Below are 19,959 nucleotides of genomic sequence, written 5' to 3'. Positions count from 1 at the left end.
AATCATTTAAGATCATTGATTCAGATTACATCAACAAAGTACAAACTGTAAAATAAAGCACAAAAGAATCTATAAATACTCAGAACTAATGCGATGAAGCGACAACAACAGAAAAATTACATAAACTACAACACATCTACATGGTTTTCAAACCGGTAAGACATATTTCAGATTAAGCCATTGTCTAAATTTTATCTCGCGTTTTAATTGTTAGTTGATGGGTACAAAAATGGCAATGAAGAAATCAGACACCGTTAGTGGTCGGGTTGTTTCCATCCAGCAAAGCCAGCCTTCGCTTGGCGACTTTGGACCTGTAGCACCACACTTCAAAAGCCTCTGTCAGGTCTGGATACCGAATATGCTTATTTTCTAGCCACTCAGTCAAAATTTCTGCTTGGTCTGAAGATGGCAATGTAAGGATGATTGAAACAAATGCTGACTCCAAGGTCTGCCATAGCTCGCCATCAGATTTCAACATCAAATCATTCTCTTCATCAGAACCGACAGAATCAACTGCAGACTTAACAATCCTTACAAATGGAAGCCAGACTTTAACCATGTGAAGGCGTCTAGTGGTCGGCAAAATGACCGTTCCATAACCTATAGCTTCTAAGACTTTAGCAGTGACCTCAAGAACTTTCAACTTTGTCCCGGTTAATGAGCTTTCTGGAGATACTCGCTCAGCCACTTTCACTATATTTACTGATGTCTCGACCCAGGTGTAAACAAAATCATTCGAGATTTCCAACTTTGTTACTATTTGAGAAGCCCATGATAAATCAGTTAAGTGGGACTGCAATAACTCAACGTTTTCTGCTTCAGCAACCGAATCGTGGAGATCACCAAGCAAAGAGTCCACAAGATTCACAAATCTCGCTAATAACCTGTTCACACATTGCCTTGCTTCTAATTTGATTTCATCATCAGCAGTTAACAGAGGAGCATCATCATCCTCAGTCAGCATGTACTCAAGTTGCTCCTGAGCCGAGGTTTTCAGATCATTCATCGAAGATGGAGGAGATGATGTGGCAAATCGGATGGCTGCCAAAAAAATCCTAACTACAGCCAAAGCATTGACTGGCTGTAGACGAGCAAGTATTGGTTCTGCTTGTGATCCCATTCCTGGTATAGTCTTTAAGATTTCTTCTTCCTCAGATTCTTCCCAAGGGACTGCTTCCAAATAGCCTACACAGGTAGAAACAATTTGTGGGCATCCCAGCTCAACAGCTACTCGCAGTGTGCCAAGAGCATTTTTTACACTAGATAACTCAGTCACAGTCACATCTGAGGTGGCATAGAGGAGTCTTAGAACAGTAATGTGATGGTCAAAGTCACATTCTTCACAATAAACCTCGACACAGTTGCGTGAGTCAAGGATCTGGCATGTTGGCCAATTATCAGACAGCCGATCAGCAAAATACTTGCTTTTCTTAACAAGAATATCTGAATGACAGTAAATCCAGTCATCACGGCCTTCCTGTGTTCTAATTCTCACGACAACATCACTAGACGATCTGTCACCAATCCTGCTCAGCGTGCTTGATTCATTGTGCTAAAATGATTAAATGAACCACAATCAAGAACTTTTCAGCAGATTCTAGTAAAAAGAGGAAGAAAAGAACTTCCTGATACTGTAAACCTGATGAATGTCCTGAATGTATGTTTATGGAGAAAGATGTTAGATAAGTGCATGAGTATTAGTATACCAATCACCAACTCCAGACAAGCAAAATTACAATTAAATTCTTGGGGTACGCAAAAGGGTTTACTTTTAGCAACAATATGCTAGAAAAATATTTCATCCACCATACTTCCAGCAGGCATGATTTCTAGAGATCTAAGCAAGTAGAGAACTCACAGATAATTCCATCAACTAATTGCGTGGTGCTAACTTTTACCGCTTTTAAGCATTGCTGTACCTACAAAGGAAAAAAGCAGATAAAAATGATCAGTGGTTGGGGGGTAAATTTTTCCTGCAATTGAATCAACAAAAAGATGGTGTAATGTAATTGCACTTCACATTATGGAAATGCAGAATCCAAAGCTTGCAAATATTTTCTGAATTATAACCTCCCCACCCTATTTACACAACTTGCATTCACACTTTTACTCTTTTACTTCATCGTTAAAAAATTAGACTCATCCCTGCCCTAATTTGTTGAAAATTCTCATCCTCCTTTGTCTATTATGTTCTGTTATTGGAAGATATCCTTTGTTTAGAAATAAAAGGTCCATCTTATACTTTTTCCAACGTCATAGTTTGGCACTTGAGAACCTAATACCACCTAACATAGAAAATATCATAAAGTAACTCACATCCTACACCTTGAAGGGTCTTATGTAGCATCTTATTCTATATGAAATGCACCAAAGATCTGCATGGCATATTTACTATCAGCTAACTGTTCGAAATTGCATAATTACTGCATAACAAATGCAGCAAATTTCACAGAGAGACACACCCATAATACTTTAAGCACGATATAGCCAATAAATCATATCATATGGCAGTCAGAAAAACAAAACACCAACAAGTTCACTTTGTACAACTAAAAGTAAAGCAACTAGATAATGCAGCATTGAATAATCCATCATCTCATAATGTTAGCCACAAACCAAATTGAAGAAGCGATATGAGGACTACAAAATAACTACATGCAACTGGGAAAAATTCCATAAAGACAAGAAATCAAAGAACAAACATACTTAATAACACCAGTAACATCAATTGAAACACGAAAACCAACATTGTGTGCAAAGAATTAGCCTTTTAGGAGATTTTTAAAGCCTGATAAAAGAAGTCAAAAAAGTGAAACTAACAAAATAATTAAGTCCCCTCCAAACGATCCTTCGACCAAAAATAAGGGAAAAAGTTAAGACCCAATTTTTGAAAACCCACATCCTCCATTGTCTTGGAACCTCTTTCACTAAGAGACCCTTTACTCAGTTGGTGAAATATTAGCAGCGGAAACTGCAAATTTCTTAACAATAAAACAACTAAACAAGTGCCAACTCCTCTATCTGTCTCTATAGAGAAATCGGAGAATTCCAAGATTCAGAGTGATTTTGCAGTATAATGAAGCTTAAGGAACCTGACACGAAGCGATTTTCACACATATACATAACCTTGTGGGATTGACAACAATAATTTCTAGTACATAGGCATATCCAAGCGAGAATTTGGAGCACACACCTTCTTGTTATCACTTTCTGCTGTGTGGAATTTCCTCTTCCTTCCATGGTTAGGTCACCCATCAGAGAGCAGGGGAGGGAATCATCAGCACAGACTATTGGGCCGGGCTACTCTACTGCACTAATTGCATCACACAAACAAAATTCACCATGGGCCAATAAGTTTTTAAATTAACTAGATAATTTATATAGAAAATTTTGGATTTTCTTTTTCATTTTATGGTAGTTATTACCCCTCTTAAAACGTCGATAGGTCTAACACAGTAGGCTTGTGCGCTAGACTCGGCAGTGGATGCTAGGGACAGCACAGGCATAAATGGTGTTGGAACTATGACATTAGGCTTGTGGTAGCACATGGTACAGTGATGTACTAATGTTGATCGTTTGATGAAGATCGAGTGACGGTCCACGATTGTGCTATATGACAGGGGGATGTGCAGACCTTGGGTGCATTTGGGGCATCAGTAATCAATTTTTTTTCATTATGTAGGTATCGTGGGTTGAAGTCTCGGTAGCTTTGAAGAAAATGTGGTGGACAGCATGGGAAACAACAGTCAGATGCGTGCACATGGACGGAGTTGAGTGCCTATGTACAGGACAATCAATAGACGGTGCACGGACCAAGGCCTAACGACAAGCACCACGATCGATAGGTTCGAGCAGTGTGACACCCCCTCCGTTAATCACACTCTATCCTATAACAAACTCGCATTTATCCCGATAAGATAACTCGTCTTTTATCAATATTTATATAAAACTCAAACTATTAAAAACCTTGGTATGATATTCTGCACTAGAACATATGAAATTGAGGAACGTGGAGTTTCTAGCTATTGCAAAACTTAAGATACCAATTCAGTCATACTTTAATATTCTCGTAAATATGTAGTTAGAGCTCCCAACTCAAGACGACACTGCTGACCCACCTATAAGGCTGACAAGTGGCTTACGATCTAGTTAAATAAGTCACTGCAATCTTTCTCCTGAAAAAAATACATGGCAAAGGATGAGTTGTCAACTCAGTAAGCATAACTAATTAGCCTATATATATACACATATAGGCACGTATAACAGAAGACCAATCTCATTCCACGACCACAATCAACCAATGTTTGTTATGTAATCACAAAGTACCAATTTCAATGATACCAATATTGATATTTGTTACACAATTTCATGAAATCACGAAGTAATAATTCCAATAATCATGTGAAACCAATACCAGAGTCAAGCACCATCCACAACATAATACACACATCACTATAGTTAATTTTACACCGATAATCATGCAAAACCAGTATCAATATCAAGTAACAACCACAACATGATTCACACATCACCATAGTTTTATTTCTTAGTTACTAATTATTCATTTTGGGCCCCGCTTAGCCTAGTTGGAATATATTCAATGGTTCTACCGGTTATCATCATCTCCATCATATCATCTCATCTCGATATCACATAACACACAGCTTGTATGATATTACCTTCATCCATCATATCACACAGCTCGTATGATATCCCATCATCGTCCATCATATCTCACAGCACACAGCTCGTATGATACTCCCATCATCGTCCATCATATCACACAGCACACAACTCGTATGATATCCCCCTATCATCGTCCATCATATCACACAGCACACAGCTCGTATGATATCCCTATCATCGTCCATATCTCACAGCACACAGCTCGGATATCCCCATCATCCATCATATCATACAACACACAGCTTGTATTATATCCCCATCATCATTCATTATATCACACAACAAACAGCTCATATGATATCCCATCATCATCCATCATATCACACCGTTAATTGATGATAGCACATAGCTCGTCACCAATCACATCATCATAAACCACTGAATATGCCCTAAGTTATAAGTCATCTTTTCATCTCAATTTACCATTCTCATTTTATCAACCCCATAATTCAACTCCATTCGACAATTCATTATAATTTATTATGTGTACATTGACAATTTCATAATTTAACTCTAGTTAATCATTAAATAGAAACGTGTCAGTATCATTCATTACAACTCCATCATTCATCTTTCTTCAACAACCAAAATGAAGTATTTCATAATTAATCACCATGTATTATCCCATCCATAGACAAAACATATAACAGCCATTTCACCAGACAACCACAATTCAGTTAAGTACATGACAATTTCTGATCAAGTTCGCACCTAAGCAAGTAGATACATATATATAGATCAATTAACTATACTTATCTCACTTCCCCAACTATTTAAATAGTAGAATGATTTGTTCAGTCTTGAACGTTATTTTTGTATCCTATAATGAGTTATAAACATATAATAATGAATCGATAACATTGTAGTTTCTTCGTAAAGCATTAGATCATATTCGTACACTTCTCACTAATCTTTGGATATCTCACTCTACAAAATTCGGATATTTATTCCGTTTTCTTCTCTATGAAGTAGACTCAATTATCTTTCCATCAGTATATATCTTGATATATTAAAATCAATGTTTACATTTTGAAAGTTATCCTTACCGTGCCTGAATCTGAGATCTTCACAATATGACCATTGCTTACTAATTAAATCATAACTTTAATTATAATCACTAACTTTCAGAACTGTTTTAGTATGGTAACCTAGACATAATAAGCTTTCTAATGGTGTATGATTTGTATTTTAATCATAGTAATTAATTTTATTAAAATCTGTCATTGCCATTTACTCATTTTTCCTGGATAGAATCTGTCTGAAATTCAATTTATACTCAGACCAAAATACAATTGATAAAGGTGTCATTTTTACATCAGATTATAATGTGTCTCTAGTTTCATTTACAACAAGAATCATACCAATTATATATATATATATATAATTAGTTATATAAGTTTTATTACAACCTGATTTAGACTGCAACAAATTCGAATCTACTACTTTAAAATTCTCTCAAAACTCAAATACTCTTCTAAAAATCACCATATTTTCATAATATAATCTCCTATGTGTCTAGTTTTATTTTATGGAAAAATCATGTGAATTAAATCAATGCAACTCAAGTTAAAAAAGGTTTTAAATACACTTCATCAGTTCATCTGATTTCCCACAGAAATAGAGCAACAAAATGTTTTCTTACTTTTACCCATTAAAACGGTGGAATCAACTTCTGATCATACCTACAAAGTTTTAGTAGAGATCCTAAGTGTTTCATAGAAGCAAGAATCATTAAATTTGTTCTGGTATATCTCAAGAGAACAAGTGAGAATGCGTCAACAAAAATATAACGTTCTGAATCTTAACAAAGATGTCTGTCTACTACTTGTTTTCCAGCTCAACAATGCTGCTAAATGAAGACGTTCTCAATCTTAACAAAGATGTCTGTCTACTACTTGTTTTCCAGCTCAACAATGCTGCTAAATGAAGACTGGTTTGCTAAGTTTCTTTCTCTTCACAAACAACAACAGTGGTTTCTTCAATGCATATAACTGTACACAATACACAAAAATCCAAACTTTATCTCCAATTCATATAACAATACATCATTGTCATTCCCCAACTATACAAAACAACAGTATACAAAAATCAAACCAAAGCCCAAGCACAACCAAACGAAGTCAACAAAAATCCAATCAGGCATTTCATCAAACATCTTGAAATCAAAACTTGCTCATCAATTTTTTTCTACAAACTGTAAAAGAAATTTACAAAGAACAAAAGTCACCTGTTAATGGTGGAGTCGGAGCGAAGGTGTGCCGCGTGCCGATGGATTCGTGGACGTGAAGATGGAGTTCTGGACTTCTGCAATTTTTTCTCACTGCCGCGCGAGAGAGAGATTTAGAAAGAGAGAGAGTCCTCAAATTTCAATAGTCAGTTGACTCAATTCTCATATTACATATTTTCTTTTCTATTTCTAATTTTAACTTAGTAAATTATTTGATTTATTTATTTATTTAATAAATATATAGATAACTAAAATTCATATGCATTATGTTAAATATTTATTTAAAAAATATAAAAATATACTAAATTATTGATTAAACTTATTTTTAGATATCATTTAAAATTAAAATATGAGATATTGATTAATAAATTCGATATATAGTTAATAAATGCATTTTTTGTAATGGATATTGAAATTATAATGATGAATTCATATGCATTATATTAAATATCTATTTATAAAAAAATTAACAAAATATGTTAAATTGTTGATTAAGCCTTTTTTAGATAGTATAAACTAATATACTATATTTTAATATCATCCAAAACTAAAATTTGAGGTATGGACTAATAATCCTAATATACAGTGAATAAATACTTTTTGTTGTAATGGATTGAAATTATAATAATAAAATTTATATGTATTATATTAAATATTTATATATAAAAAATTATCAAAATGTAGTAAATTATTGATTAAGCTTATTTTTAGATAATATAAACCAAAATACCGTATTTATTTTATATTGACTAATAATTCAATACCATATTTTAATATCATATAAAACTAAAATATTTTATATTGACTAACAATTCAAATATATGGTTAATTTTGAAATAAATACTTAGTTGTAGTGTATATTGAAATTATAACGATAAAATTCATGTGCATTATATTAAATATTTATTTATAAAAAAGTATCAAAATATACTAAATATTTGTTTAAACTTGATTTTTAGATAATATGCCGGCAGAATAAGGCCTTCCTTATACCTGTCCCGAACAATATGACAATCAATCTCTAAGTGTTTGGTTCTCTCGTGGAACACAGGGTTTGCTGTAATGTGAAGTATCGCTTTTTTCGTCATAGAAAAAATGGAACAGCTGTGGGCACTTCAACCCCTAAATCCTTAAGAAGATAAGTAACCCAAGTAATTTCACAAATTGTTGCGGCCATACTTCTATACTCTGCTTCTGCAGAGGACATTAGCACTATTGTTTGTTTTTTCGTTTTCCATGAGACTGGACTCATTCCCAAAAATATGAAATATCCTGTCAATGATCTCCTTGTGATCTGGCAAGTTGCCCAATCTGCATTGCAGTATGCTTTTAATTAATCATTATGTCAAGGAAAGTACAAACCTGTAAATGGACTGGCTTTGAGATATCTAACTAAATGCATAGTTGCATCCCAGTGTTCTTGGCATGGATGCTACACAAAATGGCTTAATTGTTGTGTTGCATAACAGCCTGCCTATTAACCTCCTATACTTGGATAGATCCTAAAGAGCTCCTCCTGAATCAGCAGAAAACTTCAAGCCTGGAGGCAGTGGTGTAGTGACTGTATTTCCTTTGTGTAGTCCAGTATTTCAGTATGTCAAGAACATATTTGTTCTGTGTTACTACCAACCCCTGTTGTGATCTTGCCAACTCAAGGCCCAGAGGAAGTACTTAGTTGTTTCAAGATCCTTAATAGAAAACAGAGCATCCAAATATTTTTTGACTTCTTGTATAAGTTCTTCTGTAGCTGCATTGACCAAGACATCATCTACATAAACAAGAAGGGCAATTAAATGAGATCCTGCTCCCTTGGTGAATAGGCAATAATCATGGCTTGACTGATTAAAACCAAAAGCTTTAACTTTTTCTGTAAATTCTTGATTCCGCTGCCTTGAAGCTTGCTTCAAGCTATATAATGATTTCTTGAGCTTGCAGACCATTCTTGGTGGAACTTTGTAACCCTCTGGAGGATCCAAGTAAATTACTTCATCCAAGATTCCATAAAGAAAGGCATTATTTACATCTAAGTGAGGTAAAGGTCAATTTCTTGCTGCTGAAATTGCTAGAAATAACCTTACAGTGACTGTCTTTGCCACAAGAGCAAAGCAATCATTGTAATCTATGCCTTCAACTTGACTGAACCCCTTTGTCACTAGTCTTACTTTATACCTTTTTACTAAGCCATTTGGTCTGAGCATGACCTTGTAAATCCATCTATAGCCTATTGTGCTCTTATCTGGACATACTGTGGAGATTTCCTAGGATTTGTTTCTTTCCAGTGCATCTATTTCTTTTTGCATAGCTTCTCTCCGTTCTTGTTTTCCTTGGGCTTCTGCAAATCCTCTTGGTTCCTGTAATACAGACAATTTTTCTACAAAACAACTATGTTCATGAGTTAAAGTAATATCAGTAGGTGAGATATATTATCAGCAGCACTGCAGACAAAATCATCCAACCAAGAGGTCTTATGACTTGTCTAGTAGTTTTTTTGGGTAAAATAGGTTGTTCCTGTTGGATAATAGCTTCTTCCAGTTGTTCAATATCTTGTAATTTTTCTGTTGCTTCATTCTCAGTAACCATAGGTAGAAGACAAGAGGATTCTGATCTTTCAATATTATGGAAAGGGAAAGTTTCCTCATGAAAGGTCACATCTCTAGCAATATGTATAGTGTTTAATTCTAAGTCCATGACTTTATAACCCTTTCTTCCATGAGCATAACCTAGAAATACATACCTCAAAGCTCTAGGTTCAAATTTTCTTTTATGGGGAGTCACATTCGTAGCAAAGCATAGACAACCAAAAACCTTTATATGGTCATAACTAGGTGGAGTTCTATATAACATCTCATATGTAGTTTTCCAATTTAAAATTTGTGGGGGCATCCTGTTAATTAGATATGTTGCTATAAGCAAAGCTTCTGTCCAAAATTTTTAGGTAATTAAACATGAGAGATTTGCCACTTGAAGTAAATTTTGATGTTTTCTCTCAACAACTCCATTTTGTTATGGATCATAAACACAAGTCCTTTGATGTATAATGCATTTATCTTGAAAGAAAGTTTGACATTGCTCATTAGCAAATGACAGTTCCATTATCTGTTCTTACTTTCTTAATTTTAACATTGAATTTTGTTTCAATCAAATTGCAAAAGCTTTCTAATCTCCGTTGTGTTTGAGATTTATGCAACATCATGTATGTCCAAGTGGCTCGACTATAGTCATCTACTATGGTGAGCATATAATTGCAATGAGTGATAAAAAAAATTGCCTCTAAAGTCCCCAAACATCCACATGAATTAACTCATATACTGCAGTAGCTTGAGAATCACTTAAAGGAAAAGGCAATCTATGTTGTTTAACTAGAGGACAGATTTCACAATTCCTTAAGTCTGTAATTTTATTTCCAGGAAGAGGTAAATGTTTGAGTACATCCTTAGTGGCAAGCCCTAATTTGCAATGCCAGAGGTTTCCAGCACCTACATATTTCAGATCACTTTCTTGGTTAGTTCAAAGAGCTACAAAATTCTGATTACTAAGGCCATCAGTGGTCTTTGTGTTGTTCCCAAAAGGTAATCATTTATCTAGAGTGTAAAGTATTCCCTTTTGTATACCAACTGCCACCACCCTTTTAGTCCGAAGATCCTGCACAAAACACTTGCGTTATGTGAAGGTTACATGAAAAGGTCCATCAGCACATAGTTTACTCACTAACAATAAATTGTATTTAAAAGTAGGTACATATAAGACATTTATAAGTGTGATGTCTCTAAAGATATGAATATTTCCTGCATATTTCACTTCATGTATGGTCCCATCAGGTAATTTGATGGAGTTATTTACCTTCAGAGATTTGAGCTTCAGCATTTACACACATGTGGGTTGATGCTCCACTGTCTATAATTCCAAAATCATTGTATAATGTCATGTTTCTAGTATGTGTAAAAGCAGTACCTGCAAAGTCTTGATACTCTACAAAGTTGGAGTGTTGTTGGGTGAATTCTTGGCTTTGTAGTGCTCTTCTCAGTTCAATCCTAATCATTTCAGACAAGTTGTTCTGCGTTTCTGCCATTGAGGTTCCTTATATGCTATTTTCTCCATCTTCTAGATGTGCATTGAAAGCCCTTGAATTTTGTGGTCTGTATTTCTTCTTCTTTGTTCCATCAGTTCCCTATACCAATCTGGAAAATCAGTAAATTCGAAACAATTTTCTTTAGAGTGTCCCGATTTCTTACAGTGATCACAACGCAGCTGTTTCTTGTCAACAAATCCCTTTTTCTCGACAGGTCCTTTGTTGGGCATATGTTTTCCTAAATCTCCAAACTACGCAGCCATTACTCCTATGTCAAGTCCAGACGTTCCAGCATAAACCTCTCTTTGTTTTTCTACTCGCAAGAACATGGGGTAAGCCTTTCCAACAGTGGGTAAAGGATCCATTAGGAGTACTTGATTATGTACATGATTATAAGCATCATTCAAGCCCATCAAAAATTGCATTAACTGGTAAGAAGCAGTATGTTCTCCTATCCTCTTACTTGCCCCATAGCAACATGGAGTCTAAGCTTGCCAATTCATCTCATAATTTCTGTAACTTCGTGAAGTAAACTGCTAAAGACATGTTTTCTTGTGTCGTGGATGCTATTTCTCTTTGAATCTGATATAGTAAAGGCCCATTACTCTCTCCAAATCTTGATTCTAGTTCAAGCCAGAGGCTTCTTACAGATGTTGTATAAAGAAAAGCTTCTACAATATCTTTGGATATTGAATTTAGAATCCATGACACAACCATGCAGTAGGTTCTTTGCTATTGCTCAACCTCGTTCTTGTCATCAATTGGTTTTTGACGAGAGCCATCAGTAAATCTCAGTTTTTGTTTGGCTCCCAGTGCGAATTTGATAGATCTGACCCAAGAGAAATAATTGTTTCCGTCTAGAGGGATTGAGACTAAGTTCATTTCAGGATGATCACCTCCTTGCAGCTTCATGTTTTCTGAAATCGGATGCGATTTGGAATCCCCCGTTCGAGTACTTTTAGAAGGTTTCTTATGCCCCACGGTGTTGGAAGATAATGGAGTAGAGTCTAGAAGAATTGAATTCTTGATTCAAAGTATTCAAAAGAAGAAGAAAAAAAACAAAAAGAAACAGCAGTATGAAGTTTTACTGCTCTGGTACCATGCTAAGATCACACAAAAGACTGAACTAAGTGCTCTATGCACAAATTGCTGTTGAATGCACAGAAAAGAAGAAGTTAAGTATTACATAAGCTAAACAACTCTTAAATAATGAATGGTTTGACTAACTAATTAACAAATAAACTGATTAATCCTAACAACCTAAAAAACTACTCTCACGACTTAAAATAACAGAAGTAAAAGGAGAGTAAAAAGCCACTTTTAAAATGCGCCTTTAGCGAACAAAACATTACAGCAAGTCTGCAAAACATCAGCTGGTTCAGGCTGCTTCAAGACTTGAATAACTTCAGCAACTTCAGCAGAGGAGTCCACAGGAGATAAAGCATATACTTGATTTGGTACAAGTAGACGAAATTCCTAGGACGAGGGAATGGCTATTCATGCACCCCTCGACAGAGATGACAAACGCTAACGCGACGTTTGAGAAGAGGAAATGCGATGATTTCTTCAACTTGGAATTCGAAGATAGAAGGGAGTGTTTCTTCATAAACCTCGTCGCATATGAGCAAGCAATACTTTCCAAATACGGCTCAACCCGATTTTGTGACGGGCTATGTGACATTGTTGGATAGCCTCATTAATTCCTCAAGGGACGTCGAAATTCTTTCAGAATGTGGAATTATATATAACTGGTTGGGAGAATGAAGTTGTTGCCGACATGTTTAACCAACTTACCCTTTCAATTACAGGGCCTGGAGAGCATTTTGTCTATACTAAAGTCTCTGATAAGGTGAATTCCCATTACAAGAAGCGGAGGCTAAAGAAAGAAGGTGTAGGCTGAGGAAGGGGAGTATGTCGTCGGCTCTTTTCCTTACAACTAGGTAGAAAAACCTCGAGACTAGGGAGAAGAGCTCGTGGGTCGTGGCAACAGCAAATTGGGATTTTGAATCTCTTACATTTAATAAACAATAAAAAAGACCAACCAATCATACCTGTAAACTGTCAAATCGATCAAATCCATCGAAACCATACATTCAATTTTATTTTACAAGAACATGATGATTTCAATTTTATTATTTGAAAGATTAACTCATCGGCGTATAATAGATCAATTTAAACATAGTATTAGAAATATCAGAATTGCACTGTCTTAACCAATATATAAATATAGGGTGAATAGCAATTTATCCCATTATACTTTTTATATTAAACAATTTACCTCATTATATATAGAGTTAAATTACTTCATTTTAAAAATTATAAGAGGTAAAATATTGTATCTTAAAAAATATGAGAAATAAATCGTTATTTAGTTTATCACAAGGGATAGTTTGCTTATTTTTTATATCATAAGAGAATTACTTACATTTTTATCTGTAAATATAACGAGCCCTTGTTTTGATGAAGTTGACATCTAATAAAAAATCTGCGGGTTTGTCCTAACCTGGAAAAATCAAGCACCGCAAACGTAACGTAACGACGAAAAATCCGAATTCAACCACGCAACTCAGCCGATGGCCTCCGCTTTCAGCATCCCCGAAATCAACCTGAAATCAGGGTGTGGAAGCATACCTGTTTTGGGATTCGGAACGGCGGCGGATCCCCCTGTCGACTCAGAAACCACTAAGAGGGCTGTGTTAGAAGCAATTGAGGTTGGTTATCGCCATTTCGACACCGCTGCTTTGTATAATTCAGAGCAGCCTCTCGGTGAAGCCATAGCCGAAGCGATAGGTCGGGGTCTGGCTAAGTCCAGAGACGAGTTCTTCATCACTTCGAAGCTCTGGTGCAGCGATGCGCATCCTCAACATGTTCTTCCTGCGCTCAAGACAACCCTCAAGTATAGTATCTGTTCAATGTTCATGTGACTGGAAATTCCATTATTATTATTATTTTTTGAAATTGACTGTTCTTGTTATGCATGAAATTGAACTAGCAACTCTGTAGCAGAACTTAGTCTGTTTATACCTTGTGCTTTTATCAAAATTATCAAGAGTTACATGCCGTTTGAACTGATGCTAATGTTTTAAAAGTTTTCTGGAGTATTAAAGATTTTTTATTATGCCTACTCCCATTCGAGTAATTGTGAAATGGTTGTGCAGAAATCTTGGTATGAGTTATGTTGATTTGTATCTGATACACTGGCCGGTGAGCGCTAGACCTGGAAAAATGGAGTATCCGATTAAGGCAGAGGACTTTGTCGCCATGGAACTTGAGTCAGTGTGGGCAGCCATGGAAGAGTGCCAGAGAATTGGCCTCACAAAAGCAATTGGAGTCAGCAACTTTACCTGCAAGAAGCTCCAGCAAATCTTGGCTACTGCCAAAATTCACCCTGCTGTCAATCAAGTGAGCTTCAGCTATATCCTAATTAAGCTTTTGGGAGAAGTATGTGATATCCAAATGAAACGGAAACAAAATAAAGATTAATGTCGTCTATTTGATATGAAAGGTAGAGGTAAACGTGTGTTGGCAGCAAAAGAAGCTGATAGAATTCTGCAAGGAGAAAGGAATTGTTGTGGTTGCTTATTCTCCTCTAGGCGCAGTAGGGACTTTTTATGGTACCAATAAGGTTACAGGATCCGAAATGCTAAAGCAAATATCTAAGGCCAAAGGGAGAACTGTGGCTCAGGTGACGTGGGGATCTGATTATATCAATCAATCAATTCGATGAATCCATTGATTCATTATTAGCTCTCTTATTGTGTAAAGATAACATGCAACATCTTACGCAGGTGGCTCTGAGATGGGGTTACGAGCAAGGGATCGGCATTGTGGTCAAGAGTTTTAACAAAGAGAGGATGAAAGAGAACATGGATATATTTGAATGGTCATTGAGCAGTGAAGAAGTTGACAGGATAAGTGAAATTCCACAGGGCAGAGTATGTCTCGGAATTGATTATACCTCAGTTTATGGACCTTACAGGACAATTGAAGAACTCTGGGATGGAGAAATTTGATTTGAGTTCAAGAACTAGCCAGATGTTTCTTTTTCTTTTTCTTTTTCTTCCGCGGAAAGTTCAAGACTTTTACTATTGTTGCCAATGTAGAGTGCATTTCCAGACTGCAGTATATAAAATCCATATTATGAGTCTACCATATTATTGATCTCCCCCTTAATCTTATTTTCAGGAAAAGAGAAGGCACTTAACTCATTTTATTTCACATACTGGATGTTCTCAAGAAACCTAAGATAGAGATATATACATTTTGATTAAAGTTTAACCTGGAGAAGACCACGTGAAGCATGTCTCTTAGACCAAACGCAACAATATATTACAAGCTTGGGCTGCAGAACAAAACCCATTGTCCGGGAAAATCCACACGTAAAATAGTAAATGTCGAAGTATTCAGCAACGAACGGGTCTCTCATAAGTTGGAGGCAGAGAAGGACAATTCTCATTCATATTGGTGTATGGCTCTAGAGTGTTATAATATGGCAGTTCCATCTTATACTCCCCCAATATCTGGCAGAACGGGAGCTGATCATCACTGTTATTACACCAACTTGGCAAACGTGTCACATTGTTCTCGTATATTTTAAGCATGTAGGCATCCCTGATCTGTGAGTAGTAAAGGAAGTCATTGTAGGTAGATACTAGATAAATAAATTGTCTATATGGGAACCCAAAAGCACGGACACTCACCGTAAACTCAGTTACTTGAATAGAATTAGAGAGTGGACCAAATACTCCAGCTGCTTTATACATGGCCAGAATAAAGGCGACACATGTTGTAGACTTACCATCACTATAGACCCATTCATCTTGTTCGGGAATAGTGAGTAATTGATCAAAAGTTACACCTCGCGTTTCAGTTTCAGCTAGAATATCATGCAAGTCCAAACCCTACCAGAAAATAAAAGAGATAGAATCATCAACCTTTACGACTAAAAGGTCATATACGAATCTATAGTGGTTCTGACAAGTGTAACTACGTAGAGTTAAATAACAGAACCAAAGACAAAGCTATACTTGAAGGTTGCTTAATACAAACTTTTCACCAGCTACATTAACAAAAGTTACGGAACCTAGGAGGAAAAACCACAAGCTGCAATTTAGTCCAATTATAGTAAATATTATCATTTATGATGGGCACCGCATTCATATTTAATATGTTGCACAATGTATCCATCATAATGATAAAGTTTCTCTTTACACACTCATTTCAGGTGTGTCGTTGGTTTGAGGGCATATGCAGGCCACAGAGAACATAAATTACGATCAAGCTTCAAAGTCCTTTGGTTATCATGAATAACACTCTATTCATAGACCCAAATGCAGGAGATAATTATCAAAGGTTAAAGAGAGAAGTTTGACAAGAAAAAAGGTCACCTCTGTCCCAAGCCGCATATTAAGAGCTTCATTCCACATGTTTGCAGCATATGCTGGCTGCATTCTGGTCCACATAGACATGACAGAAATGACCTGCAAACAGTGCAGTTGTCAGTAAAAAGTCCGCATCCTTATTTGAATTTGAGAAATACAATGAAACCCTGCAAGTTTTTGTACACCTTGGATCTTAATAATTGTACAAACAAAGAGGAACTAATACACACACGCAAGAAAAAGAGGGAGCAAGAGGGACACCAAATGAACAAATATTTCATCTATAATCCATACAAAAGAATCTTAATGCAAGTGAAAATGCACATCCAAAGCCAACATGGCTGAAACCAAACTGAAGCTTTTGGAATAAAGGCACACAGTAGATAATCATGGACAGCATAAAGAATAAGATGTCAGATGCTAATGCAAGTGATAGAGCACAGAAAATTTCATTCCCCATAGGGTGTGCAGATGTACCAAGTGAGCATCTAGAGGCGGGGGATAATTATCAGCGACAGTGTCGATCCAACTAAAGATCATGTTGTGATAACCATATGGCTTGCCTGCCATCTGCCGAGCGTACTCCCAGGCTGCAGTAGTATTAAACCTAGCACGTACTTCTGGATGTAAGGGCAGCAAAGCTATCTGTGGATTAGAACTATCCTTGAGTGCTAATTCCCACCATTCATCCCAAGGAATTACCGCAATGATTTCTTCACCCTGTAGAAGCAGCAAGGAAACAAGTTAACATCCAAACACCAATCTGCATGCGTATGCAACGGCTTCAAAGCAGAATAAGATTCTAAAACAAATCCTCGTAAACACCCTCAGAGTGACGGAGCCCAAGGTCAAGCTAAAAACCCATATAAAGAGAAATTTAAAATATGATATATTATCAAATTCTGTCACCTATAACCAAAAATAAAACCATTCTGAACTGCTCAATCAGAAAACTTTATACACAAGATGGTAAATAATTTTCGAGGCATGCTTAACCTGGAAAAATTTGCAAAGTAACAGGTCCATCAGATTTATGAAATTACCAGTACATTGAAAATATTCCTTTCTTCAAATATAATATTAGAAATATAGATCGGACATCATATACATGTCTTTCTGGTTCATTTACAGTCAAAATGGTAAGATTTGAGAGCTAAACTCCATGATAATTCGTGACACGGTCATCTTCGAAGGAACAAGTGAACATCACTCAACATGTTGGCTAACTAAAAATTGAGAAAATGCTTTTGACGAGTAACCATTTATACTTTGTTTTTCCTTCAAGTTGTAATGTTGTAGGAGGTTCAAGAAAAATTTTCTATATAGAGCTTAAGAGGGTAAGAGATGCAATTACCTTTGTTAAGATATTATAAAATGCATGCCAGTAGATAAGAATAGGAGCCAAGCATGTAATAATCTAGATACAAAGTGGTATATAGACTATAAACCACAAACCACATACCTTTTCATTCTCATGTCCAGATTCACCAACCCAAAGATTACCCGATTCATCCTTCAAGCATACAGCTGTATGTCCGGCAAATGCACCAGTGACCCACTTCTCCAGTGTCTCGAATCCACCCCAACGTCCACGGATCTTTGAGACAGCTAAAAAATCACCAGAATGCACATCTTCTGGGTTGATGGTAGCACGCCATGGTGCACGACGTTTTTCAAATGAAGCACCCATGTGTTTCTTCAGAAAAGCTAGATTAGCACTCTGACCCCAACCAGTATTGGAGAACAAAGGCAAGACATCAACCAAGGAAAGGAATGTCCCAAGCATTCCTGATGGCATAAGAAAAACTGAGACACCATGCTGCTTTACCTGCTCAGGGTGCTCCATATGTCAACTTTTACTTCTTAAAGTCATCACCTATTATACAAAAAACTACAACAACCCATGCTTACATATTCTAATTCCGCGGGTTCCTCCCATGATTCAATTCTCAACGTATGGTCTCGAGCTGAAAAATAATAGTCCCAAGTGACCCTATAGGGAGTGGCAAATACATATAAATCCATACACGTCCAGCTGTGGGCTGCTGCAGTCTGAAAGGAGATGTAGTAGACTGCTTAAAAGGTGGCAGCATAAAAATCTAGAGATCCATGTGAAAGAAAAGTAAGGAGAACTCTTTTGATGGATAAAAATCATCTTCTGATGAATAAAATATTAAGTTCAAGCAAACATAACCACATGTGCAACTTATCAGGACGAAACTAACAGTTCCAACAGATACGCCAGTACTAAATTCTCCACTTAATAACAGACACAAGAGAACAAAATTCTGCATTGAACAAATAAGTTCTTCCAATGCTCTTCAAACTGGTGCATGAATGGTTAAAAAGCAAATGCATCAACCATCTAGAAGTCAGAAATTTATTGGGCCGAAAATGCTTTCACTGTTCTAATAACAACCATCTCACGCAGAAAATAGCGATATCAACATAAAGATAAAGGTTATTATTTTCTATGCTCTACAGATGACAGTTTCCGCATCTGTCATTTAACTTGATTAATCAGTGACCTCAAACAGGTATCCTTCACATGTCTTTACATCTAGCCAGTAGGAATCAAGGGTTACCATAGATATTGCACAAAAAAAAACAACAAACACAACCTGAAAACACCTTTTTGGGAAAAAAATTTATTTCAATTAAAAAACGAATAAATTGCTAATTGTTTTTTCAGGCTTTTCTCTTTTCTGTTTTTTCATCTTTATTATCATTGTTCCATCCTCCAGATAAAGCATTCAACAAATAACTCATCACACATTGAGTCCTCTTGTCCATTATCAGTCAGTCAGTTAACTCAGACCATTACTAATTCCACTAACCTATTACCAAATTAGATGTATTTCCATTTAGTTACTACAAATTGCTCCTAGATATTCACAAAAGCCAAAAACCCAACTAACAATTCAGAAAGACAGAGAAATCTCCACCCACAGCTACACATACGATGAAAAACACAAAAAACATATATACAACCATAGAATCAAGATCACAGACCGAAACATGAAGGATGCCACCCCCGATTCCCCTATCACCCGCAGCAGTAAACTCGATATTCGCCTCGTTATCCAAAAAGCACGCCCCTTTCCACTTAATCGTCCCATTATTGGGCGCCAGTGATCCAATATACTGCGGCAGCAAATCAACGGCGCTATGAATATTGTTCATCACAGGCCACGATACCTGACGTGGCAACACCGGAAGCACGTCCTTCACTCTAAACGGCACTTTCAACGCATCCCCATATCCAAATCCAAACCCTAACCCCAACCCCAGATAAATTACGAGTCTCAGCAACCTCAACTTCCTTTCCTGAGTAGATAACATTGTTTCTGATGATCGGATAGAAGAAATTCAACCCGAATTTGAGGGATTGCCCCTTCGATTTCAGCTACAATGAGATTAAGGGAAGGGTGTCATTTGATGGAAGTTGTGATTAGAAACTTTTTCCCGTAATTGTATGGAGAAATTGATAGGTTTGAACTTTTACGTTGAAGTGTAGGTGCCCAATTTGATAAGGCGGCCTGGATTGTGAAGGACGAAAATGCAGATTGACGTTTACATGAGGGTGAAAAAGAGAG

General features: G+C 36.4%; 3 protein-coding genes across 10 annotated transcripts; 1 reads left to right on the top strand and 2 right to left on the bottom strand.

The window, feature by feature from the left end:
* LOC105168200 (BTB/POZ domain-containing protein At3g05675) lies at positions 1 to 7,072 on the bottom strand. Of its 8 annotated transcripts, none has more exons than XM_011088171.2 (6): positions 6,914 to 7,072; positions 4,058 to 4,175; positions 3,194 to 3,313; positions 1,859 to 1,919; positions 1,640 to 1,651; positions 1 to 1,552 (listed from the first exon to the last, which is right to left on the bottom strand). In XM_011088171.2, exons 4-6 carry the CDS (start codon positions 1,868 to 1,870, stop codon positions 245 to 247), a joined length of 1,332 nt encoding a protein of 443 aa, XP_011086473.1. In that variant the 5' UTR covers positions 1,871 to 1,919; positions 3,194 to 3,313; positions 4,058 to 4,175; positions 6,914 to 7,072; the 3' UTR covers positions 1 to 244. The 8 variants fall into 8 exon arrangements, with proteins under 8 accessions (XP_011086473.1, XP_011086472.1, XP_020552083.1 ...); XM_011088170.2 differs by having other exon boundaries at positions 3,194 to 3,308; XM_020696424.1 differs by having other exon boundaries at positions 4,119 to 4,175.
* On the top strand, positions 13,437 to 15,134 carry LOC105168198 (non-functional NADPH-dependent codeinone reductase 2-like). Its single transcript, XM_011088167.2, has 4 exons — positions 13,437 to 13,878; positions 14,141 to 14,384; positions 14,488 to 14,667; positions 14,771 to 15,134. The coding sequence occupies exons 1-4, from the start codon at positions 13,556 to 13,558 to the stop codon at positions 14,993 to 14,995; spliced, it is 972 nt and encodes a 323-aa protein (XP_011086469.1). The 5' UTR covers positions 13,437 to 13,555; the 3' UTR covers positions 14,996 to 15,134.
* Positions 15,179 to 19,959, bottom strand: LOC105168199. The gene is made up of 7 exons (XM_011088168.2): positions 19,376 to 19,959; positions 18,275 to 18,415; positions 17,826 to 18,191; positions 16,841 to 17,083; positions 16,370 to 16,462; positions 15,683 to 15,883; positions 15,179 to 15,598 (listed from the first exon to the last, which is right to left on the bottom strand). Exons 1-7 carry the CDS (start codon positions 19,703 to 19,705, stop codon positions 15,386 to 15,388), a joined length of 1,587 nt encoding a protein of 528 aa, XP_011086470.1. The 5' UTR covers positions 19,706 to 19,959; the 3' UTR covers positions 15,179 to 15,385.

Source organism: Sesamum indicum, linkage group LG8, assembly GCF_000512975.1.
Source record: "Sesamum indicum cultivar Zhongzhi No. 13 linkage group LG8, S_indicum_v1.0, whole genome shotgun sequence".
Classification (NCBI taxonomy): Eukaryota; Viridiplantae; Streptophyta; class Magnoliopsida; order Lamiales; family Pedaliaceae; genus Sesamum; species Sesamum indicum.
This window is presented reverse-complemented; position numbering and strand designations above follow the sequence as displayed.